The sequence below is a fragment of the Rhinopithecus bieti genome, unplaced genomic scaffold (assembly GCF_001698545.2).
Source record: "Rhinopithecus bieti isolate Rb0 unplaced genomic scaffold, ASM169854v2 scaffold_10706, whole genome shotgun sequence".
Taxonomy (NCBI): Eukaryota; Metazoa; Chordata; class Mammalia; order Primates; family Cercopithecidae; genus Rhinopithecus; species Rhinopithecus bieti.
The window spans coordinates 1,382,832-1,410,370 of NW_016806811.1; the positions used below are offsets into that span (position 1 = coordinate 1,382,832).

Genomic DNA, 27,539 nt, shown 5'->3' on the forward strand with positions numbered 1-27,539 from the left:
CATAAAAAATTAAACTAGTTTACAATCCCACCAACAGTGTAAAAGTGTTCCTATTTCTCCACATCGCAAACTATCACAAGAAGAGAAAACCAAACACCGCATGTTCTCACTCATAGGTGGGAACTGAACAATGAGATCACTTGGACTCGGGAAGGGGAACATCACACACTGGGACCTATCATGGGGAGGGGGGAGGAGGGAGGGATTGCATTGGGGAGTTATACATGATATAAATGATGAATTGATGGGTGCTGACGAGTTGATGGGTGCAGCACACCAACATGGCATAAGTATGCATATGTAACAAACCTGCACGTTATGCACATGTACCCTAGAACTTAAAGTATAATAATAAAAAAAAAAGTAAAAAAGGCAAAAAAAAAAAGAAAAAAGAAAAAAAAAGAAATTTACTGATAAAAAGAAATGATTTAGCAAGCCACAAGACTAGTCAAGACCAGTAACATTAAATGCATATTGCTCAATGAAAGAAGGCAGTCTAAAAAAGCTACATGTTGTACATATGATTCCAACTACAGTCATGTGTCACGTACAGATGGCTATGTTCTAAGAAACCCATCAGCAGGTGAATTCAACATTGTGTGAACATCATGGAGCGTACTTACACAAACCTAGATAGGCTGTATAGTACAGCCTCTTGCTCCTAAGCTAGAAACCCGGAAAGCATGTCACAATGTACTACATATTGAATACTGTAGCCAACTGTAGCACAAAAGTTAAGTATCTGTGTATCTAAACATAAGAAGGTACAGTAAAAATGTAGTATAATAGATTAAAAAATAGTACACCTCTAGAGGGCAGTTATCATGAATGGAGTTTGCAGGAATGAAGTTGCTCTGGGTGAGTTCAGTGAGTGGTAAGTGACTGTGAAGGCCTAGGACATTACTGTACCCTAGTGTAGACTTTATAAACACTGGACACTTGGTCCAGACTTAATTTATTTTTAAAAATTTATTTCTTCAATAATAAATCAACCTTAGCTTACTGTAAACTTTTTACTTCATAAACATTTTAAATGTTTTAACTTTTTGACTCTTTTATAATAACCCTTCACTTACACATTGTAAAACTATTAAAAAATATTTTTTCTTTATATCCTTATTCCATAAGCTTTTTTATATTTTAATTTTTTTTTTTACTTTTACTTTTAAACTTTTTTTTTTTAAAAAAAAACTAAGACACAAACACACACATTAGCCTAGGCCTACACAGGATCAGGATCATCAATCTCACTGTCTTCCACCTCTAGATCTTGTTTCGCTGGAAGGTCTGCAGGGGCAGTAACACACACAGAGCGATCATCTATGATAACAATGCCTTCTGGAATATTTCCTGAAGGACCTGCCTGAGGCTGTTTTTCTTAAATAAGTGGAAGGAATAAACTCTAAAACAATAATAAAATGTATATTCTAATAAATATATAAGACAGTAACATAGTAATTGATTATCATTATCAAATATGTACTGTACACAATTATATGTGCTATATTTTTAGAGAACTGGTAGCACAATAGGTTAGTTTACACTGGTACTACTACAAACATTTGAATAATGTATTGCACTAAGATGCTATGATGTTACAACAGCTATAACATCCCTAAGCTATAGGAGTATTTCAGCTCCATTACAATCTTTTGGGACCATCATCATATATGCAATCCTCATTGAGTGTAACATCATTATGTAACACATGGCTACATATGACATTGTGGAAAAAGCAAAAACTACAGAGACAGGAAACAGATCAGTGGCTTACAGGGGTTGAGGATTAGAGAAAAAGTATGGATAAACAGGTGACACACACTGGTTTTTAGGTCAGTGAAACTATTCCATATGATACTGTAACGGTAGATACATGACATTACACATTTGTCAAAATACATAGAATTGTTCAACACAAATAGTGAACCTTAATATATTATGAACATTAGTTAACAACAATGTATCAATTTTGGTTCATTAATTGTAACAAACTTACCACATTAATGCATGTTAATATCAGAGAACACCATGGCGGGGGATGAGTTGGGGGAATGAGGGTGGTATATGAGGTATATGGACATTCTCTGTAGTATCTGCTCAATTATTCTATAAATCTAAAACTGTTCTAAAAATAAAGTCTATTAATTTAAAACCTGTGCATGTTAAAATCAAAGAAATGTGATATAGTTCCCTGTTTTGGGTATCACAATACAGTAACTTAGAAATAGAGAGACAGACCTAAGACTACTACTACAAACTTTAAGATATCTCATTTTCTGTTTAACAATCAAATACTTCCTAAGTACTTACTATGTCAAAAAAGTCACCAGTTACCTCGTCATGACTTCGCTGTGATTATACCTATTTTTCCTTAGATCTCCCAACTCTCTAGTCTCTATGCTGCTTTTTACCCTTTGCCTTATTCCAAGTATCGTTCCTCCCAAACCACATTTCTCACTAATTCCATGAGATGTCATGAGAATCAAATAAGAGAGTCTAAGATAAAGCCCTAGAGCTCACAGGTTTCCTTCCTCTACTTTAAGTTCACACTTCTTACCTCTACTGTTATTACACTTGTTATAACTAGATTGTTCTCACATTCTCTTCTTTTGCCTTTATTGTCAACAGGTTTTAGTCAAAATTTTAGACATTAAAAACTAAAACTTGACTGGAAAAAAGGAGCTGCTTAAGAAAATCAACTTTTCCTTAGAAATTAAAATAAAAGAATCAAGTATTTCCCTTTTGGTATTCCTATAAGATTCAAAATTTTAAAAATTTCCTCAAAATACATAAAAAAAGATTGTGCTTTTAATGCTAACTATATATTATATACATACATATATACAACCACACGTGTATATAAAATAACAATATATGTCTCTCAAATTATTGAGGGAAGGGACTATATCCTTACTTATATTTCATACCAAAATAAGTTCCATATAAATCAAAGATTAAGTATAAAAAATAAAACTTTAAGAGTACTACAAAGGCCAGGCATGGTGGCTCATGCCTGTAATCCTGGCTCTTTGGGAGGCTGAGGAGGGCAGATCACTTGAGGTCAGAGTTCGAGACCAGCCTGGCCAACATGGCAAAACCCCGTCTCTACTAAAAATACAAAAATTAGCCGGGTGTTGTGGTACACGCTCTAGTCTCAGCTACTCAGGAGGCTGAGGCATGAGAATTGCTTGAACCTGGCGGGTAGAGGTTGCAGTGAGCCCATATCGTGGCAGAGCAAGACTATGCCTCAAAAAAAAAAAAAAAAAAAAAAAGAGTACTACAAAACATATGAAGGACAATGGTTAATAAAATTAGGGTGAAAAAGTTTTTCCAATCAAAGCCCCAAATTCACAAGTCATATTAGAAGAAATTTCTATGACCAAACTAATCTACTTCTACAAATTTATCTTATGGATATACCTGTATATGTAGACAAAGACATATAGGTAACATGACATCACAACAAAGTAAAATGAATATTATGCAGTTATGAAAATGATTCAGGAAGATTTAAATGTGCTGATATGAGCCAATCTATGGGATACGTTAAGTAAAAACAAGTTACAGGAAGAATATGTAATAGCTTCCCTTTTATGCAAAAAAAAAAAAAAAAAACATTGCAGGGGAGATATACAGAGATTTTTTCTTTTATATATACCCTGTAAATCCTTCCAGAAGGACACAAAAGAAATTTATGTGGTTGCCTGAAGAAAGTAAGATGGATCTAAAAAAGAAGGAATCTTGCTTTTCAGTATATCCTCTGAAGTTTTGAATTAGTTTTAGATTGTGCATAAGGTCCATCACACACAAAAAAATCAAAGACTGAAATTCAAGAAAATATCATAATAGTAAATATCCTATACACAGGATAACTGGGAGAATTCTTACCTTTCTCGGCAAAATTTAAGCGAATGTAGTATGGCAGGCCTCTTCTGACGCAAATTCCATAAGTGTAAGGTGTCATCAGCCAAGGCACTCACAAGAGCTCCCTTAAAAATCAAAAATAATACATTTCATATATAATACATTTTATAAACATGAAGTCTACTCAATAGCTGCCAGAAATATCTCCTTCCCAAATTTCAAAACTTTCTGCCAGCAGATTTAGATCTAAGAAACATTTGCCTCAAATTCAAAACAGCAGATGTAAAAAGTGCATATGTATTACATGCATGTAAATATGTTAACTTCTTCAATAATTTAAAGTATAATTTAGTATCTCATAAGCCAAAAGTATACTAGGATCTAGTGGAATAGTATGGTTAACATCCAGTTATTTAACATTAGAGATCAGACTGTAAGTTACTTTGTAACTATTATACATACTTCCTTGATTAGCAGAGCAAAATATGATATGAAGTAACACCCTCATTTCATTCAGCTTAAGACAAATCCTTATGGAAGTACTATACTCAGATCATAATTCTACTACTAGAATGGTATGGAAAATAAACATAGCATTTGGCACACTGTAATATCTATATCTGAAGGTTTGAAAACTGACTAATTTAGAATGTTAAAATGTCTGATACAACTAAATATTATTTATAGGGAAGAAAAAGCCTGGCAGTATTTGAGAATCATTTAAGTGGCTCATTCTCACCCAAACCCAACAAATCAGAATTTCCAGAGTGCTATGGTTTAGATGTGGTTTGCAATGCCAAAACACATCATGTTGAAGTGTAATTGCCAGTGAAGTGGTGTTGAGAGGTGGTGAACCATCCCTCATTTGTGTCATAAAAGATCTGCCTCTGTGAAGGGTTTAATGCAATCTCCAGAGAGGGAGGGAGTTCCTTCCCTCACAGGACTGGATTAGTTCTTTTGCTAGTGAGTTGTCATAAAGTGAGGGTGACCTCTTTCCTCTCCTGGCATGCATGAGCTTCCCTTTCTGCTTCTCTACCATGTTATGAGGCAGCATGAGGCCCTCACTAGAAGTCAGCCAGATGCAGCTGCTCAGTCTTGGACTTCCCAGCCTCCAGAATCAAAAGTTAAATAAATAAACTTCTTTCTTTATAAATTACCCAGACTCAGGTGTTCAGTTGTAGCAACAGAAAATGGCTGAAGACACAGAGCAAAGATCTATGCAAGAATACTTTGAAAAACCTCTAGAGATGATACTGATACAAAATTGTAAATGCAATGTGACAATTGTGAATAAAATTAAGACTCTCTAGACTAGAGCTGATTTATTAAGACATCTGAATGCTTTTCCTCAAAGGAGTTAGAAATCTATCATCAAGAACTGAGAGAAGAGTAAGACAAGAGATGAAACATGCAGAATTTACATTAATTTCAAAAAAGATTTGCAAGACCAATCTTTTAGGTTATTGTAAGAAATTGTAAAGTCTCCCTCTTTCAAAATAAGAGTTTCTCATCTACTCAGAAGAATTAAAACAGCTGTCAGGACAAGATTTATATTATCTCTCTAACTCCTTTCCATCTTCAAAATTCTATGAGGGTTACCCTAGCGTGTAACTTCTGTTGACAGGACATGACAACTGGAAAGCAGAAATACATAATGTCCACATTCTCTCCATTTCACTAAAAGCATTGTCTTATCTAGATCACTTTGAAGTAGAGAAACTCAAAAGATTTAGGGTGTCAAAGATTTGTACTGCTCTTTCTTATTTCCATCAAATAAAAGGCCATGTCATCCTCTTTCTCAGTATGTTTACCGCATCTTAAAATCTCCAGGAAGAAGAGAGGACATAGAGCCAAAATAGCAATAACAGCTAACTTCTTTTTATGGTGGCTCCTTCACCTATATGGTATATAGTTTTCCAAATCTGAAAGCAAACAGGTGCACCTAATTGTCAGATTTCCACTTTTTAAAACAACAACAACAAAAAAACTACCTTTATGTATTTATAATTTAACATTTAAGCAGGTCAAAAAAAAAAATTGCCCTTCCAAAGAAGTCTATGATCAATCTTATTGAAGAGAAAAAGAATACTTAATATGAATAAAAACAGCACAAATTTAAGATTTCTAAAATTTAGGTGTACAGTAAATGATCTGCCGTATTTTATTAACATTGGCTCCAGTGTTGCTTTAAAAAATAATCTTAACACAAGTATAAAAATGAAGAACAGGACAGGCATGGTGGCTCATGCCTATAATCCCAGTACTTTGGGAGACTGAGGCGGGCAGATCACAAGGTCAGGAGTTAAGAGACCAGCCTGGCCAACACAGTGAAACCCTGTCTCTACTAAAAATACAAAAATCAGCTGGGTGTGGTGGCACGCGCCTGTAGTCCCATCTACTCAGGAGGCTGAGGCGGGAGAATCATTTGAACCCGGGAGGCGGAGGTTGCAGTAAGTCAAGACCACGCCATTGCACTCCAGCCTGGGTGACAGAGTGAGACTCCATCTTAAAAAAAAAAAAAAAAAAAAAAAAAAAAGANCTGAGGCGGGCAGATCACAAGGTCAGGAGTTAAGAGACCAGCCTGGCCAACACAGTGAAACCCTGTCTCTACTAAAAATACAAAAATCAGCTGGGTGTGGTGGCACGCGCCTGTAGTCCCATCTACTCAGGAGGCTGAGGCGGGAGAATCATTTGAACCCGGGAGGCGGAGGATGCAGTAAGTCAAGACCACGCCATTGCACTCCAGCCTGGGTGACAGAGTGAGACTCCATCTTAAAAAAAAAAAAAAAAAAAAAAAAGAGAGAGAGAACAGGTTAATAGTTGCCAGGGACTGAGGGTGAGTAGGAATTCAATTACAAAAGGATTCCCTTAGTGTTGAAGGCACTTCTTTATTTCTGAGGGAATTCCTTCCCTTAGTGCTGAAGGAACTGACCTGTATCTTGATGTGGTAGTCCTTACATGCATCTGTACATGTGATAAAATTGAACTACACACACAAACACACAAATGAGTCCATATATGAACTGGAGAATCTAAATAAAGGTCTATAGTCTAGTTTATAGTATTGTTTTGATGTCATTTTCCTGGTTTGCTATTGTAGTATTGTTATATAAAATGTTACTACTGAGAGAAGCTAAAAGGGTACACAAGCTCTCTCTGAAACTATTTTTGAACTTAACCATGAGTATAATGATTCCATAATAAAACATTCTTTAAAATAGGAAAAATAATCTGAGTCTTCATATATGGCTTCAACAACTGTCTACATTGTAATTTTTAAAAATTTAACATTTTAAAATGCCTAATATACACTTCTATACAGGATACTGAAGGTTTTAAAACACATCCGCTGACCTTGAAAATCTAGACAATTGCAAATTATTTGGATTATAGTTTTATGGAGGTTTTATGTTGTCATAATTATCTTTTTACACCCAAGATGCCTTTCTTAAATCCTCTGGTATGAATAAAACATTTATCAAAAGCCATAGGTATTCAGGAATTTATTTTCTCTCACATACATTTAAGAAATTATTCCACGGAGCCTAAGGGTTTATGGACTAAACTAATGTCCACAATCTATCCTCATATTTAAGGAGATCAGAGCCTTTTCTGAAGCAATTTCTCTTTCTTCCTTCTACGACCAGTTTTCCCTATCAATACTTGCAGTAAACATCTATTCTCAGAGCTGCTGGTATGTTCTTAAAATATGCAAAAACCGTGTTTCCTATGCTGATAAAATGCTGTTTTCTCTAGCTCCTTCTATACTTTCAAAAGCAAAGGCAACGTCAATTACTTAAAGCAATTGACACATTTGTGTGTTAATTAAGAACTCTGGGCAGTAACAACTTTCTAATGAATGAATGTTGGTTTCTTGGTTGCATTTCAAAGCAATTCATTAAAGACGCACATTCTTTGATTTGTAATAAGCTCAATCTTTTAAAAAATATTTTAATATAGATTTCTATGTTACCCAGTATTCAGTATCCCTTAAAATTTAAACGCAGCATGTTTTACCAAAAACGTTTACCTTAGGCCATTCAGTTTACAACACTGTCTTGAGAAAACATTTTACATTATTTATGTAACTGTTCATGATGCTACTTTAAAATGAATTACTATTTCTGATTATAAATTAATTTTTGTTCAAATATTTAAATAAAATGTGAACGCATGTAAGAAATCTGAGACTAGATGTGGTCCTACTTTAGATATAAGTAGAAATGATTAAAACAATTCACTAACCTCATTAATCAGGAACTGGAGCTGGATTACTGCAGCTCCATTGTCATGCTGGCAATAACATTCCACTCCTGGACGACCAAAGCTGTAATTAATTCCATTAAGGAGTTTATGGTATTTGTTTGGTTTTTTGAAACTGGTAAATTATATAATAGGCTGATAAATATTCCAATGACCTCATATTCAATACAGGCTATTTACTGAAGTTGAGATTTAGAGCTAGGTTTGTTACACATCCATCTAATAGTTTCTGTTGAAAAGTCTCAGAAATTACAGGTTTAAACAAAATAAGCAAATTAGAAGAAAATGAATTATTAACATCAGCAATATATTAAAACAAGATAATATATAGGTAATACATTTTATGCTGGCCCAAATTATTTTCTTCATCTTAAAATAACAAAAAGAAGACAAAGGTGGTTGGATCTACAGAACATCCAATTTTGCTGTAGTCAACAACAAATCTGAAAAGTAGGCAAATGTCATTTTGGAATGTTGCTTTTCGGAACAGTAATCTTTTTACTGTCATTTTTCATTTCTGCCATGTAATTTTAAGTAAGGCTAAAATATAATGAAGAACTACATAACTATGTTTCTAATTGACACATGATTTTGTTTCACCAAATGAATGTGTCCATCTTTTACAACAGGCATGGATACTGATTAAAATGAATTGGCATACAATAATAACAGCAAATATTTATATAACATTTTTCACGTGTTAGGCATTATGAAAATGCTATATCAACTCATTTAATCCTCATAACTCATGAAGAATATGTTATTTTCCCCCATTTAAACAGATGAGGAAACTGAAGTACAAAGAAATTAACTAACCTGTCTCAAGTCACACAACTAGAAGTAGCGAAAATAGAATATAAAGAAGCATTCTGGCTCCAGAGTCTACACTCTAAATTAATAAAGCATGCTGAGTAAAAACATCAAAACAGAACAGAAAAAAAAAAACTGTACATTTGTAGAACTCACTATGTGCCAGGCACTGTTATATGCATTTTACCTTCATAAACTTGAAATAAGAAGGTAGTCATTTTAATCAGCTGTAAACTAATCTCATTTTGCCAGTTATTAAATATTACCCTAAAGTAAAAAGCAAAATGTAAAAATAAACTTTGGTGGGATTTAATAAATTATAGTTGCCGGTATATAAATTCACATTCAGGTACAGTCTGTTTCTGCATTCTATTAATACATGCCACAAAGTTCTTAATGAAAACAATTGTGCCATAGGTTTAATTCCTATTTGCTATGATTTTTTCCTTTGGATTTCTAGAAATTTTCTAGACGGTACTCATTTTCAAGAGTTTTTTCTATTTATTACTAGCAATTAATTATAAATTTTATAAATTAACAGGTTGAGTATGTTTAGCTCATAGTACCCTCCTCTTTAAACACCTAGAATTATTGTTAGTAGTAATAATAGTAGTAGCAGTAGCAGTAGCAGTAGCAGTAGCAGTAGTAGTAGTAGTAGCAGTAGCAGTAGTAGTAACAGTAGTAGTAGTATTTTTGCTATACCAGTTGCTCAAATACAACTGCAGGAAACTAGACTTCAAATTAATAGTATTGGCAATGTGCAAATCACACCATGACAGGCCATAAAAAAGAAAAATCTGTATATCTGTTCACTCATTTCTTTCTTTAGAAAAAGAACCTGCCCTTCTACCCAGTATACTGAGTCTAATTCTTATCTCTTCAGCTAAATTATTCTTTCTGGCATAAATTAGCATATTTTATAATTCCCATTTTACATGAATGTCAAACCTCTCTTTTGAGACTAGATCGGGATCAAAGAATAAGTTGATTTTTTTTTTGAAAGTGAGTACTGTAGAAAATCATAATAATTATACTTACCTTACATATTATTTTATCACAAAACATACACAATACTGCTAATCTTTTGATATTAGGCAAAGACATTTTCTTTAAGTATGAATCTATTAACTAAAAATCAGAGTTGTTTTTCTTGAGTAAAACATAGCTATCACTACCCAGGTATAAGATTTCTAGTTTAACTTCTTAAATGGAACTTTAAAGATAATGTCAAACAATACGAGTACAGCATTCATATACAGTCTTACTATTTCTTTTTCAGTCATTATAGGTATCCACACCAAATTGGGAGGGAAATTTTAAGTGACTGACTTTCATCAAGTCTTTTAAACGCATTCATCTTAGATGTTTATTTAAAATGTCTCTTCTGACATTTGTACTTCATCATTTTATAGAATATTAAGGTGATTTACCTGATTATACAATAGACATAAAAGATTGGGAATACAGAAAACTGATTCTTGGTAAGTAAAGAATAAGCAACAGGTCTACTAATTTGAGCCTTCTTAAGAAATAGCTTACTGGTGTTGAAATTTCAAATTGCCATGGGCGTCAATCAATGTTTTCTCCAAAAGAATGAAAATGTCTATAAATTTAGGAAGTCAGTTACACAGAGGTCAAGAGCGGTTTTACTCTTAGTCTATGTATGACACTACTCTAAACAAAAAATGTACTTTTAAATTGATATAACATAGTTCCTTAACTTCTAGCTAACATGATAAAAATAACTTCTTAATAAACAATAAGAACCACTTACTGAGTAACTACTAAGTGGTTAGGCACTATGCCTTAAATACATAATTGCACCTAATCATCACACTAATTCTGAAAGGTAGTTATTATTCATGTTTTACAGGTGACATTTCTAAGGCTCAGAGAAATGATTTTTTCTCAAAGTTACTTATTTCATTCCCTTTTTCCTGTAAATAAGGCAGTACTATACAGATGCAGCTAGCCCCAAGGGGTCCTACCACCAAAACTGCCCCATGGATTGGAAGAAAAATTTGTACATTATTACTTCATAACAAAAAATTTTAAATTAAGTTCTAAGAATAGATAATGATACATGTAATCTTGAAAAACTAACACAGAAAGGACACAAATTTCAGAGCAAGTAGTTCCCTATCCTGGTAGTTTATCAGAATTCTAGCCCCACTGCAAACTTGCTACACCCAAATTTTCAGAGGAGATGCCTGAGTAGGTTGTTTGTTTGTTCATTTATTTATTATTTATTTACTTATTGTGCCACAGGAACCATCTGAGGCACAATGAGACTTGAAGACCTCTACTTTCAAGTTAGTTCATATGCCAGCTCTGCTATTAGATGCTGTGATCTGGAGAGAATTATTACAGGTCTTAACTATCTAATCTATAAAATGCATATAAGACCTATCTAGACTAGCTTGCAGAACTTCAGTGAGGATTAAACCACATAGAGTGTACTTACCAAGTGGTATCCACTATCATTATTTAAGACAATGTATTATTCACCATGTTGGCTAGAACTAAATGTTCCCTGACAGTGGGCATACCATTATAATACAAGAAAATGTCAACACTGAATTTATTAGATCACAAAACATTCATATGTTTTCACATCTATAATTATTATTCCTTGCACACATGATTCTTCCTAATACTGACATTACCGAGTTAACATTTTTATTTAAAAAGTCAAACACTGTAATGAAGACCTGCTTAGTAAGTGATTTCCATTTACTGTGGCTATGTTCACAATTAAATGAAAAAAATTAAATGTCTGAAACTAAAATGAAGAAAAACCAAAAGATTATACACTGAACATTACCGCAAATTTATTAAGTGAGGAAATATTCACCTACTATTCTAGTATTTGTTCTTTTATATATGTAGGGAAAGGTAAGTATCTTTTTCTGTCACTGTATCTTAGCTTGTAACTCTAAACTTCAATGTATTCTTTTGACGATAATACAATATTCCTATCTCAGGTACAATTTCTGCCCTCAATTTTTCTATTGCTTGACTAACAAGAGCTATGATAACTACCTAATCCCACTAGTAGTTCTTGTTTTTAAAGCAAACCAGTTAATTTATCTGACCCACGATACATGTCAGATAATTCCTGCACAGCTAGACTCATGGTCCATGTTCAGACAAGCACCATTATCACTGGCGTATTTATGAAGAGATGTACGAGACAAAGTTAAAACAGATCAGGAGCACAGTCTTTGAACACAAGGCTCTGTAATTTAGTCACGACCCTCTATGTAAGCAATAGGAGAAAAAGAAATAATTACAGAAAAAAATAACATGATAAAACTAGCAATTAACGAATAAGCAGGAAGAGGTGTTCAGGACACATGAGCAGAAACAAAAGCCAGAGCCAGTAAAACCTTTTTTTGTTTTTTACAGTAGTATATATCAAATTCAAAACAAGCATTAATCTCGCTGCTTAAATGGCTTTTTCTGGTTGACTGGGAAGGGAGGAATAAATGAGGAATTGGGAGGTCTTTAAGTACATCATCATCGTCAGCACCATCATCATCACCTGCATCATCACTGAAGCTGAGATTTGCTGAACACTTAAGATGTGTCAAGTAAAATACTACATATGTATTATCTCACAATAGTTCTCTATGATAAGCTCTGTTTTCACAAATAAGGAAACTCAGGCGCAAAGTTTAAGTAACTTGCTCAAGGCTACTCACCTAGTTAGTAAAGAAGCTGAGATCTGAACCAAGGCAGTCTAATTCCAGAACCCACAGTATAAATTACCAACCCTTGCAGCACACACGCACACACACACACACAGACACAGCAAAATATATTAAGAGCCCATTTTCACATGTAAATGTTACTTCCTGATTTATTGTAAATCATCTTAAAACTGGAAAAGGAACATATATTTATAATCAACGTTTCACAACTGAGTACTTAATAAACCCAGATTGGTCTAATTCTATAAAACTTAATAAACCCAGATTGGTCTAATTCTATAAAACTAGACTAAACGTAACTTGTAGTAAGTGAACATCATACACCAATTAGATAGTAAACAATATGCTAATTTAAAGAATATACTAGAGTCATTTTCATTAACAGCTGTTAGCTGAGGGTATCATGTTTAAAAATTAATTTTAATAATGAAGCAATATGGCCTAGCAAGATAAGCAAAAAGCTAGAATTCTGAATTCTAATTCTAGTTGTAATTTTGAGACAACCTCCTTACAAATACCTCCATGTGTAAAATGATACGCCAAAAAACATTTTAGAGTCTATAGCTACTGAGAGGAACAATACTTGGCAAAATTAAATGAGAAACAGAAATAAACAATCATATCTTTAAAAAGTATACGGGATCAATGGAATACACGATGTTAGAATACAGGGCACAACCACACATCTCAACGGGTGTAGAAAAAAATCTGACAAAAATCAACACCGTTTTATGATTAAACACACAACTCAATAAAACTAGAAATAGAAGGGAATTTCCTCAACATGACAAAGGGCATCTATGAAAAACTCACAGCTAACATCCTTCTCACTGGTGAAAGACTGAATGCTTTCCCACTAAGATAGGGAAAAAGACAGCATGTCCATTCTCACCACTCATCTATTCAACATGGAATCTAATGTTCTAGCCATGCAAATATGCAAGAAAAAAAAAAGAGAGAAAGTGTTAAAAACAAAAAGAAAAAAGTAGAACTATCTTTATTCGTAGGTGACATAATCTTATACATAGAAAATTCTAAGAAATCCACTAAAAAAAACAGGAATGAATAAAAATGTTCAGCAAGGTTGCATAATACAAGACCAATACACATAAAAAGCATACCCTGGCAATGAACAATCTGTAAATGCAATTAAGAAAACAATTCCACTTACAATAACATCATAAGGAATAGAATATTTAAAAATAAATTTATCCAAAGAAATTCAAGACCTGTAACATCAAAAACTAAAAAGTACTGCTGAAAGAAACCCTAAATAAATGAAAAGATATCCTATATCCATGGAACAAAGACAATATTATTAAGATGGCAATAATCACCAAACTTATCGAAAAAACCTAAACGATCTCTACCAGAATCCCAGCTGCTTGTAGAAATTGACAAGCCAATACTTACATATCATTATATGTAAGTATAGCTCACTAAAGCTGTTAAAAACAAGAATTAGCTTGTATGAATGATAAATACTAACACCATATATGAACAGGTAATAATAAAAGGCAATGAATTTAAGGCAAGCAAACACTAGAATTCTTAATGAAAACAAATTAAAACATATGATAGTCTTAAATATATTTTGTCTGAAACGTTTAAACATTTTCATAAGCACTGAATGAATTTAACTATTTAGCAACCTAAATGAAATACAGCACAATAGGAGAAAAAAAAACTACGGTTTAGCATTTTTGCAAGTCAGCTACTTATTTCTTTCTGTCCTGCATTTGACTTTTTAAATTAATTTCATCCATGATTTAAAACAAGACGTATTTAACAGATGAGAAGCAACAAAGAAAATTCAATATTCTTGTAAAAAAATAAGATTGTTGATCATGTAAAGAATTAGTATGGTTTTAGAAATACATGTAAGTAAAAGTCCCAAGAAAAATATTTTACCCTTGTAAATTACAATAATTTGTATTTCTCACTTAGTTTAAAATCTACATTAATTCCTAAAATATGCTGATGAAAATTGCTCAGAAAATCCCAATTTTGGATATTATAATGACTGAAAAGTAGTACACAGAGGTCTTTGGTCCAAGATACCAAGCTGAACAAATATGTATGCCGTCATTTCGTTCCAAGATCCCTTTAAAAAAGTAAAGCCAAAAAATAAAGGACCAGAAAATATAAAAGAAAAAGTAAGCAATATAAGGATCATTTTAGAACATGTAACATCCAATAAGAGAAAACAAAGAAAAAGAAGAAAAGTATCAACAAAATAATAGAAGAAAGCAGATTTTACTCCGCTTCTAATGAACATGGGTCCTTAGATGGAAGTACACAGAATGATAAATGAAATTAGTCCCAACCTAAATACACCACTCTAAAATGTTCCTTAAGGCTTAAAAAGAAGGCCTATAGACTTCCAGGGAAAAAGAAACAAAACAAGTGACCACCTGCAAAGAAATGATCAAATTGCTAGTTTGCTAGCAATGTTTACTAGTTGCTAGAAAACAGTAACGTCCCCAGAGTTATAGACATTCAAGCAAACCCCTGACAAGATCTAAATATAGAACAAAGACTTTTAGATATTCATGGGCCTCAAAATCGTATCATTCTTTTCGGAAGTCATTTAAGACTATGCTCCAATAATTTGAAAGAGTAAACCCCGCCCCCCCCCACCCCCACACACAAGGCAATGACGGGGAATCTAAAAAACACTGAATTCAACCCAGAAAAAAAAGATGAAAAAAGCCCAGGAGGAAAACAGTACAGTTGACATAAACAACACTGGTCCAGCTTAAAGAACAAGGAGGTATTCACTGGAGGCAGGTTCATGAGAATAAGAGGGCTCCACAGATGTGACTCCATCCTTGAGAAGCCTCAGGCATTTAACCATGAGATGACAGCAGCCAATGCATAAGGGAAGAGGGGGAGATGGAAGAAAAGCAGCTGCACAAGAAAGGAAATGTACTCATAGGATATCATTTGACCGTGGAATAAAAAAGTCATCACAGGAAAAAGTCATAATACATACTGTTCACCCATTTCCAACTTTTAGAATCAAACTAGAAGTTTATATTAATTACACGTGACTACAATTGGCAAAGGAAAGGAGGATGAAAAAGGAAACAGGGCCGGGCGCAGTGGCTCACACCTGTAATCCCAGCACTTTGGGAGGCTGAAGTGGTCAGATCATGAGGTCAGGAGATTCAGACCATCCTGGCTAACATGGTGAAACCTCATCTCTACAAAAAATACAAAAATTTTAGCCGGGCGTGGTGGCAGGCACCTGTAGTCGCAGCTACTCGGGAAGCTGAGGCAGGAGAATGGCGTGAACCCGGGAGGCAGAGCTTACAGTGAGCCAAGATCGCGCCACTGCACTCCAGCCTGAATAACAGAGTGAGACTCTGTCTCAAAAAAAAAAAAAGGAAGAGGAAACCACCATGGAAAAGTGATGGATTAACATTCTCATTTTACAGAGTGGGGAGCCAAGAGCTAGTATGCATAATTGACAGAGCAAGAAATACAGAATTAACTATAAGATACTTTTTGAAATTTACAAAGGTAACAAGGAAACAAAGTAAGAATAGGGACAAGACTACAGGGGAGGGGAGATATGAGGCAAATTTTATTAAGGCAGGAAATCAACTGATAATTTATAAAGTTGAGAAATCAAAAAACATTGGCAAGAGATTTTATTCAGAGTTAGCAACATGACCTGTAACAGTTAAATGGATCCTTCTCAGGAAGGGGTAGGCATGGGCAAGGTAGGACATGTACTTTTCATCACAGCCCCCACTATACTATACTACTTAATCTTTAAACCATGCACATACCTTTGGAAGGTGTTTCTAAAGTGGAGAAAAGCAGCAGTACAGAATCAGACATACAATTATTGGGTTCATTTCATTATGTTATTGTATCCCTCTAACTGACTTATACCATTAATACTAGAAAACCTGAATCACGACCTCTCTCCAGATCCACACAACAGGAGAACTTTGTTTTCATACCTCACATTCTGGAATTCTGAATCACTTACCTAGTCTTTCTCTCTTCCCCATAACCACTGGTTTCTTTCCAACCCTACCTGCTTTCATTCACTACTATACAGAATTGTGTGGCAAGAAAAATGGGCACATTATGGGGAAACAAGCAGAGCTTCTTGTACTAATGATCCTAATTAGTCTCCATGTTCTCCCATTTTGTAGCTCCTAGGAGGTAAAGATGGCAAGCTACAGAATGATATTCCTTAACCATGTTTGCTTAACCCATTCAATTTTTCTTATTTGAGAACTTTAATAAGCACTGAGGGTACAAATCATAGTCTTTATCCTCAAGGATCTCAAGAGTTTAGCAACAGAATTATAAAAGCACTATAACAGTTAGGTCTTCAGTTACTCCAAACAGATAAGAATTTTGTAGTTGGCCGGGCGCGGTGGCTCAAGCCTGTAATCCCAGCACTTTGGCAGGCCGAGACGGGCGGATCACGAGGTCAGGAGTTCGAGACCATCCTGGCTAACATGGTGAAACCCCGTCTCTACTAAAAAATACAAAAGCTAGCTGGGCGAGGTGGCTGGCGCCTGTAGTCCCAGCTACTCGGGAGGCTGAGGCAGGAGAATGGCGTAAACCCAGGAGGCGGAGCTTGCAGTGAGCTGAGATCCGGCCACTGCACTCCAGCCCGGGCGACACAGCGAGACTCCGTCTAAAAAAAAAAAAAAGAATTTTGTAGGTAAGAATATTACTTGAAAAAAAAACTTTTCAATTATTCTCACAAACATCAGTTCATTTGAAATTTGAGCATGTCCTACACTATTCTTATATGCTCATGCCATTCTTTGATTTCCTTCCTTGCTTATTATACAGTCATACTGAATTCTGTACCTACTTCCTTTTCCTTCAGTTGGGACCATCTTTGGCTGAATTACACAACTATGTTTGGCAGCCTATGCTATACTTCCATCCTAGAGTGTGGAAGGCTTTCAAACAGTCTCAGGTAATAACACGTTTATCTGCTCTCTTTACTCCCAAAGCCTGGAAAACCATATGACACATAGTAGACACTCAATGAATGAATGAGTTTTCTTAAAACCTAAGAAACATGTTTTATGTCCAGTAATACCTTTTTTTTTTTAGTAAGGGTCTCACTCTGTCACTCAGGGTAGAGTGCAGAGGCACAATCATGGCTCCCTGAAGCCTCAACCTTCTGGGCTCAAGGGACCCTCCTGCCTCAGCCTCCAGAGTAGCTGGGACTACAGGCACTTGCCACTATGCCTGGCTTTTTGTGTGTGTGTGTGTGTGTGTGTGTGTGTGTGTGTGTGTGTGTGTTAGAGCCAAGGTCTCACTATGTTTCCTTGGCTGGTCTTGAACTTTCGGACTCAAGCTTCCCAAAATGCTGAGATTACATGCATGAGCCACCACGTCCGCTCCAGTCATATCTTCTTAGGTAAGATTAATTCACTTTTCAGAAAACCAATAAAAAGTACACAACAGTGGAAAAATGTTCTAATCCTGTCACTATCAGGAAATTGGACTCGATTTTCTCTAGGATCCATTATGGCCCTTAAAAATCCCATAAATTACATTTCTAGCCCATTCATTTTATCTTCAATGATTTTTTTTTAGGTTATTACAATCACAACAATATTTCCTCTTATTGCTTATTCTTCTTTGTGGGATTTGTACTGTCAGCAAAGTAGAAACAAAAAATAGTAAAATAAACATGCCATGGGCCCCCAGTCTGTGATAAAGTCTGAGAGTAACGCTCCTGGGCAAGTTTTCACTACTGTCATTACCACTGTGTATTATGAAAACGTCTGACACACATATTCTGACAACCTCTACTTTTATGAAGAATGAGACAGTATCAAAACTGGTACCTGTTATAAATTATTAATATTTTTTAAGATTATATATCTTTTCAGAGAATCTGTTCATCAATTATTTTCAATGAGGAACAAGGCAAAGAAAAGTAATATTACTCTAATCTCTACAGAAGGGACATATTCAATTTTCCAACCTAGGAATGGAAGACTAGAGTATACATAAAATAGAAAGCAACTAGAGAACTGTGATATCCTGTGAGGTTTCTAGAAACACAATTATATCTTGCAAAGTTTAAAGAATAAGGATCATGATATTTTCTATGAACTATAGTTAGAAATGACAATAAATTATCCTACAATAGTATATGTTTAATTATATAATATTCTGTGAAAGTAAATTTCTTGGAGCAGATATTCTCCTAATTAACCAAGAAAAAAATTTAAAGGAAAACTGTTCCTTCCTACCATATACTACAGTAAAAAAGACAAACCCAAGAGCACAATTTTAATTCATCAGAAACACCTCTCTTACCATTTCTTTCAGTACATTCTTTTACTTTCAGCCAACAGGGTAATTTAAACCTTTTTAAGTATTTTGATATGCCTTCAAAATGTTGCTACTCTGAATTGCCTTACTACTATGAACAAAAGTCAGTAGATGATTTTACTTTTAATGGCCTAAGTCTCGAAGAGATTTAACCATGATTATTTTTCAATAACAAAGTTAAAATCTAAATACCACTGTAATGGGATCAAAGAATATTGATGTAAGCATTTGTGAAGTGAAAAGAGGATGAGCTTTAGATTAGGACCAATGCTGTCCTTTATTTTGTGTGAACATAAAAACAATTAAAACAAACAAACAAACATTGAGCATCATTAGAAACCTTTGATTTCTTCATCTACACTGTTATGGGGGATAAATGAAAGTCAATAAATAAAAGCGGCAGTACATGATATATTTATCCTACTAATGATAAAAAAATAAACTTTCTGTAAGTAGCAGGTTACTAGGAAAAAATGAAAATATATTAAATGATCTGTAATAACTAAAACAATCTACCTGTGCTATAGTTTTCTCATCTGTGAAATGTCATTTGCATTCTTAACCTGATCAGTAAAGTGTGAGGATCACCTGCAACTTAATTTTTTTATTTTATTTTAATTTAGTTTAGTTTGGTTTATTTTATTTATCTGGAGACACAGTCTCACTCTGTCTCCCAGGCTGGAGTTCAGTGGTGCAATCACAGTTCACTACTACCTCTGCCTCCTGGGTGTGAAAGTGATTCTCGTGTCTCAGTCTCCCAGTAGCTAGGATTACAGGTATGCACCACCATGCCTGGCCAATTTCTGTATTTTTAGTAGAGATGGGGTTTCACCATATTGGCCAGGCTAGTCTTGAACTCCTGGCCTCAAATGATCCGCCTGCCTCAGCCTCCCAAAGTGCTGAGATTACAGGCATGTGCCACCACACCCGACAAAGCCTTGCATGTTTAAGAATAGACTTTTCAACCATAATTAGACTTCATGGTCTTTTATATTGCTCGTTCTCTTGACCAGTGATAAACTGCTAAGAAGGAAAAACACCATAACTCAAGACCTGGAACTCCAGTTCCTTTCCAAATATTTCACGTAACAGTTTCACAGCCCTGTCTCCAAAGGCAGTGGCAGAACAAAAAGGCAGTGTATTTCCTCACGGTTACACCACAGATCTCAAGATGTTATGACTGCTTTAAAACGACATCCTCTCTATATACAGTAATTAACATGTTTCTTTTCTACCATCTGCCTAAGAATACTGCTACCCAGCCTGTCAAACACTTAAACCAATATTTCTCAATTCTGGCTCTATATCACAAGCATCCACAAAGATTTAAAAACAAAAAATTACAGATGTCATGCCCCTTGCCAGACTCACTGAATCAGAACCTCTAGAGAAGAAATCCAAGCACGTTTGGGCATTGTTTGTACATTTTATTTTTTTCAGCTCCACAAATTAATGTATAGCCATAGTTGAGAAACACTGGGAAACCTTGTGGGCATAAGTATAATCAAGCATTACCTTCCCTAAATAATTTTTTTATATACATATAATCCATTAAATAACTTCTCAGATTTCCTTTTTTTCTAATTGAATAATCATGAATTCCCTATCTCCTTCTAGGTCTTATTTTCCAAATGTTTGATAATTTCCCACTCTCAGCTAAATTAGCTTCTGACTGACGTAACGGAAATGTGCTCAGAACAAGTTTAATAAGTCTTTACCAAAGATTAACATAATGAAGAGCACTTCATTTTGCATATTATGGGCTATGAATGTGCTTGCAATGCAAAGCCTTTGCCAACTGATTAATTACAGTTTTAGAGTACCCCTATTCTATAGTTGCACCTACTTGATAAACGTCAGTTTTAAAACCTCTTTTTGAAGACCACGTATGTTTTCACCAATAAAAATTAACATCAACTTGTTTTCCAGTGTAGTGTGTAAGGAGCATGGAAATCATCATTTTATCTTAACAAGAAGTAAAAAGCTGAACAAAGTGGAAAATGAACAACTCTTCTTAAAGATCTGTAAGAGAAGTGAGATCACAAGACAAACCACTACCCCCAAACTGGAAAGAAAGACAGATGGATACAGAGAATCACAACTTGCTAAAAGCAAAAACCCATAAGCACAAACCTCTGTGAAAACCAGTGTCCGGGTAAGGAAGCAAGCACTGTAACTGAGGAATAGCTGGAGGCTCAAAATAAACAAGTCAGAAAGTCAAAAACTCCAGGGAAACCCAGTCATAGAGATGTCCCCACATCTTTGTAAATTTCACTTCTAAAGCTTGAGCAGGTTCTCGCAATGAATAGTGGAGAAAATTCCCTCACGCTACCAGCAGAGGGAAGAGAAAAGGCAATCATTTTTAAATATGCAAGAGCATATTCTGTTCTTAACAACAAGGTCTGCCTTCAGAAATAACAGTTTTACCAGAGACTAACCTGCTGGGGTTTTATCAGAGACCAACTAACCTGAGAGAAGAAAAATCATTCACACCAGTGGGCCCAAGTCTTCCAAGTAGAAGAAGAGAAGTACGCCACTCCAGCCCACTTTAGCCCTCCTATTCCACCTAAAAGGGAGAGGGAGGAAGTGTGGGAAGAAGAGATTAAGAAGCACTCCTAAAGTTCACAGTGCAAGAGCACAGACTCACTAAAAAACTGACAGCTAATGACAGGACTAGAGCACACTACCCTTCCCCCCACACCATTACCAAAGGCCTATTTACAGCAGTTCCTTTTACTTAGTACATCATGTCCAGATATCAGGAAAAAATTAAAAGGCAAAAAATACAGTTGGAAGAGAGGGAGCAAGCATCAGAATCAGACTTAGAAATGGCAGTAATGTTGGCGTTATCAGACTGGGAATTTAAAACAACCATGATTTATATGCTAAGGGCACTAATGGATAAAGGAGACAATACCAAACAACAGATGGGCAATATAAGCAGAAAGACAGAAATTCTAAGAACTGGTCAAAAAGAAATGCTAGAGTCCAAAAACACTAACAGAAGTAAAGAATGCCTTTGACAGACTCAATAGTAGTCTGGACACAGCTAAGGACAGAGTCTCTTAATCTGAGGATACCTCAACAGAAACGTCCAAAATTGAAAAGCAAAGAGAAAAAAGACTGGAAAAAACAGAACAGAGTATCTGAGAACAGTGAGACAACAACAAAAGGTGTACATGTAACAGGAAAACCAGGAGAAGTGGGAACAGAAAGAAACATTTAAAGCAATAATGACTGCGAATTTCCCCTAAATCAATATCAGATACCAACCACAAATTCAAGAAGCTAAGAAAATACCAAGCAGAATAAATGCTAAAAAAAAAAAATAAATAAATAAATAAAAAAAAGCTAAACCTAGACATATCACATTCAAATTGCAGAAATGCAGAGATTAAAAAAAAAATCTTGAAAGAAGCCATTGGAAAAACACCTTACCAACAGAGGTGCAGAGATAAAAATTATTTCTGACCTCTCACAAGAAACCATGCAGGCAAGAAGAGAGGGAAATAAAATATTTCAAGTGCAGAAAGTTTAAAAAAAAAAAAAAAAAAAAAACCTGGAATTCTGTGCACTGCAAAATTAGCCTTCAAAACTGAAGGAGTAATAAAACTTGCTCAAACAAAACTGACAAAATTTACTGCCAGTTGACCTGCACTGCAAAAAATGTCAGAGTTGTTTTTTTCTTAAAGAAAATGACATAGATCAGAAACTCAGCCCTACATAAAGGAAGACAGCATCAGAGAAATAAATAGAGGCAAAAATAAAAACTTTTCTATTTCTTAATTGATCTAGTAGTAATAGTTTGTTCAAATTAATGACAGCAACAATGTATTCAGTTTATGTATGTTTATATATATAAACACTTACATATGCTTATATACAGGCAAAATGAACGACAGCAATGACATAAGTGATGACAGTAAAGAATTACAATTTCTTCTTGTTATTATAAGGTACTCATATTACCTGTGAAGCAATATAGTGTTCTTTCAAAGTAGACCCAGATTAATTCTAAATGTATACTGTATATTCTAGAGCAACTATTTAAAAAAATAAAAAAGAAGTATAACTGATACACTAAGAAACTGATATGCTAAGAAAGGAGAGAAAATGTGGAACCATATAAAATGCTCAATTAAAACCACAAGAGGCATAAAAAGAATGGGAAACAAAAATAGAAACAAAAACAAGGGCAGCAAATAGAGAACAGTAACAAATATAGTAGATATTATTCGAAGTATATTAACATTCACTTTAAACTTCAATGGCCTAAATACACCAATTAAAAGACGGATCATCAAAGTGGGTCTAAAACTAAGACCCAGCTATATACGCTGTCTGTAAGAAATTCACTTTAAATATAAAGACACATATAGGATAAAAGTAAACAGATGAAGAAAGATATGCCATGCTATCACTAATCAAAAGAAAGCAAAGTAGCTATATTAATTTCAGACACAGACTTCAGACCAAGGAAAGTTATCAGAGATAAAGAGGGGCATTACAAAATGAAAAAAGAGTCAATCCTCCACGAAGGCACAACAATCCTTAAGGTGTTTGAGCCTAAGAACAGAGTCTCAAAATATATGAGACAAAAACTCATAAAACTGCAAGGAGAAATATATGAATCTACTATTACAGTTGTAAACCTTAATATCCCTCTATCAGAAATGGACAGATCCAGCAGGCAGAAAAAAAGTGCCAACAGAGCTGAACTCAACACCACCCTCTACCAACTAGATATAATGGACATCTACAGACTACGTTATCCAGCAACAGCAAAATACACATTCTTCTCAAACTCGCATGGAACATTAACCAAGACAGACTATAGTCTGTGCCATAAAATATACCTCAAAAAATTTAAAAGAATACAAATGATACAATGGCAGCTCTTGGAACACAATGGAAGTAAACTAAAATTGGTAACAAAAGAGAGCCAGAAAATCCCAAAATATGTGGAGATTAAACACAACAATTCTATTAACACTTGGGTCAAAAAAGATATTACGAGAAAAATTTTTAAATGTTTTGAACTAAATAAAAATGAGAACAACTTATCAAAATTTATGGGAAACACAGAAAACAGTACTTAAAGGAAATTTATAGCATTCAATTCATATATATTAAAGAAGAAACAGCTAAATTCAATCATTTCCACTTTAAGAAACTACAAAAAGAGGAGGAAACTGAATCCAAAGTAAACAGGAGAAAATAAATAATGACAAGAAAGAAATCAGTGAAACTGAATACAGGAGATCAAAGGAGAAAAATCAACAAAACTAAAAGCTGCTTCCTTCAAAAAAAAAATCAATAAGCTTCTAGCCAGGCTAAGGAAAAAGGAGAGGGGATACAAATTACTAACATCAGAAATGAAAGACGGACATCACTTTAATTTCCATGGACATTAAAAGGATAATAAAGGAATACTAAAAACACAGCTATGCCCACAATTTTGATGGCACAGATGAAATGGACCAACTCCTTGAAAGATACAACCTACCAAAAGTCATACAAGAAGAAACAGACAATCTGAATAGGCTTGTATACATTAAAGAAACTGAATCAATTAATAGATTCCCAAAACAGAAAGTACCAGGACCAGATGGGTTGACTGGTGAATTATATCAAATTTCTAGTCTCTTTCAGGAGATAAAAGCAGAGGAAATACATTCTAACTCATTTTATTAGCCCAGCATTACACTAATACAAATACCAAAGGCACTACGAGAAAAGAAAACTAAGATTAATCCCTCTCATGAAGATGGATGCAAAAATTCTCAATAAAATTTTACCAAACTGAATTCAATAATGTATAAAAAGAATCACACAGTATGACCAAATGGGATTTATACCAGGTATGCAAGTCTAGTTCAACATCTGAAAACCAATTAATGTAATCCATTACATTAACAGGCTAAAAAAGAAAAATCACATGATTGTATCAACTGATGCAGAAAATCCAAAACTCACTCCAGATAAACACTGTCAGTAAACTAGGAATACAAGGGAAGTTCCTCAATTTGATAAAGAACATCTACATAAAACCTACAGATAACACACTTAATAGCAAGACACTCAAAGCTTCTCCACCGCAATCAGAAACAAGGCAAGGATATCCCTCTCATCACACCTTTCAACACTGTAATGGGAGCACCAGCTAATGCAATGAGCAAAGGAAATAAAATGTATACAGATAGATTAGGAAGAAAGAAAGAAAACTGTCTTTGTTCACTGATAACATGATCAACTATGCAGCTATCAGAAAGAATCAACAGAAAAACTCCTGCAACCAATATGTGATTATAGCAAAGCGGCCAGGATATGTAAGCTTAACATATAAAACTCATTCACACCCAGGCGCAATGGCTCATGCCTGTAAACCCCAGCACTTTGGGAGGTGAGATCACTGGAGTCCAAGAGTTCAAGACAAGCCTGGCTGACATGTCAAAACCCTGTCTCTACAACAAATTTAAAAATTAGTTGGGTGTGGTGGTGTGTACCTGTGGTCCTAATTACTCAGGAGGCTGAGGTGGAAAGATTGCTTGAACCCAGGAGGTCGAGGATGCAGTGACCTGTGTTTGTGCCACTGCACTCCAGCCTGGGAAACAGAGCAAGATCCTGTCTCTAAAAAAGAAAAAAAAAAGTCAGTCCCTTCCTTATATACCAGAAAAGAACCAGTGGAATTTGAAATAATTAATCTGAAATTATTTGAAATTTATATTAGCACCCCAAAAAATGAAATACTTAAAATATAAATCTAACAAATATATACACAATCTACATGAGGAACAGCACAAAACTCTGGACATGAGAATATTCTGTATGATATTATAATGATGAAAGACATGTAATTATATTTGTCTAAACTCATAAATTGTACAAAGAATGAACCCTATCATAAAGACTTTGGATGAAAGTGATGTGTCAATGTAGATTCAGTGTACCACTCTGCTGATAATGGAGAAGGTTACAACTGTTTTGGGACAGGCAGTATATAGAATATCTCTGTACCTTCCATTTATTTTTGCTGTGAACCTAAAACTGCACTAAAAAATGAAGTCAATTTAGAAAATATATTAAAAATGAAGATAGCCACATCATCAATAAGAGTAGGCAAAATTAATTTTTACTGCTTACTCAATGCTAATATTCTGCTAATCTCATTTAAGTAAAACTACAAAATGAACTATTTCTGCAGTAAAAATTTAACAAAATGCTAAGAATAACCATGAAAAAATGTGTACATCAACATTTAAAACTTTAAGTCAAGACAACTGTAACATTTTACAAATGTCCAACAGTATCTGAAAATTTAGGTCGGTCAACTACTTTCTTTTAATGCGAATAAAACAAGCACTACAACAGAAAATTGCAGCATTCAGACTAATATGTAATTATAGTATTCACTGGGTTGGAATAGGCCTCTAGTTACCTCCTTCCACTATTATTTTTAGTAAGAAATTTATTATTATTTATAAACAAATTAGAGTGGTTGAAAACAATCATTCTTAATATTCACTGTTTTGGAGTTAGGACTATTTTGAAGAGGCAAAATGAATTATATTTATTATCACAGGCAATTATTTAGAATGGTTTTTGATATATAAATACACTTCTAAAGGAACCACTTGCTCAAACTACTATTTACTATGTAGTCATAAACAAGAGTGGTCTGGGTTAAATGAACAAGAAAGAATGTAAATTCTCACATGTAAGTAAAACAGCTTTTATCCCAGCATCCATTCCCAGATGCCTAATGGCTAAGTTCTTTTCTCAACTATGTTAAGTGAATTTTAAAAGAAAATACATTATGAAAATACAGTACAAAGACTGCACAGATGGAAAACATGTTTCAACTCTTTCCCTTTTCAAAAGACAAAAGAGATAAACACACAAAAGGAAAACATTTAGCAGAAAGTACTGCAATAGCTGATGCCGCCAGATTTATAGTCACCTCTGACACAGTGCTGCTGTGAAAAAGCAGAGGTACTGCTATCACAAGAAAGGACTATGTACTTTCAAGAAAGAGCAGGATTAAGCACTCTTCAACAAACAACTTCACCAGGAAAAGCTTCAAAAGTTCCAGACTGTAGTTATTTGGGGGGTGGCGGGGGGGAAACAAGACCAAACACTATTATTAAAACACCTCCAACTGTTTAAAACTTGATGTTTAACAATAACTACCATGTAAGTTCTAGGACTCATCATATCTTTTACAAATAACAAGCTGTATAAAGCAAACATTTTCAAATGAAGATTAATATAAAACAAAATTAACAGCTACTTTTATTTAAAACTTTGCTAGGTGAATGTTCACGTTAAAATCATAGCTCCAATAAATATAAAGAAATATGCTCAGCATGTTATTTCATTTGTCACATATATATTTACATATACTTCCAAAAGAATACTAGTTGGAGAAATGAAATCAAGTAAAATTAGCCTCATTTACTAAATAAAATTATATCTTTATTTACTGCTACTGGAAAATGCAAAAGTGGTCAGTGGGCAACTATTAAATATTTTCAAAAAGTAGATATAATTCCAGTT

General features: G+C 34.4%; 1 protein-coding gene across 1 annotated transcript in view; it reads right to left on the reverse strand.

Annotated features, from left to right (window-relative positions):
• Positions 1-27,539, reverse strand: part of STXBP5 (syntaxin binding protein 5) — a 202,835-nt gene that overhangs the window by 162,380 nt on the left and 12,916 nt on the right. Inside the window, exons 3-4 of the mRNA XM_017877616.1 lie at positions 8,110-8,191; positions 3,889-3,989 (exon numbers count right to left, since the gene is read on the reverse strand). Of these exons, the coding sequence (XP_017733105.1) occupies positions 3,889-3,989; positions 8,110-8,191 (183 nt within the window). The remainder of the gene's footprint in view (positions 1-3,888; positions 3,990-8,109; positions 8,192-27,539) is intronic.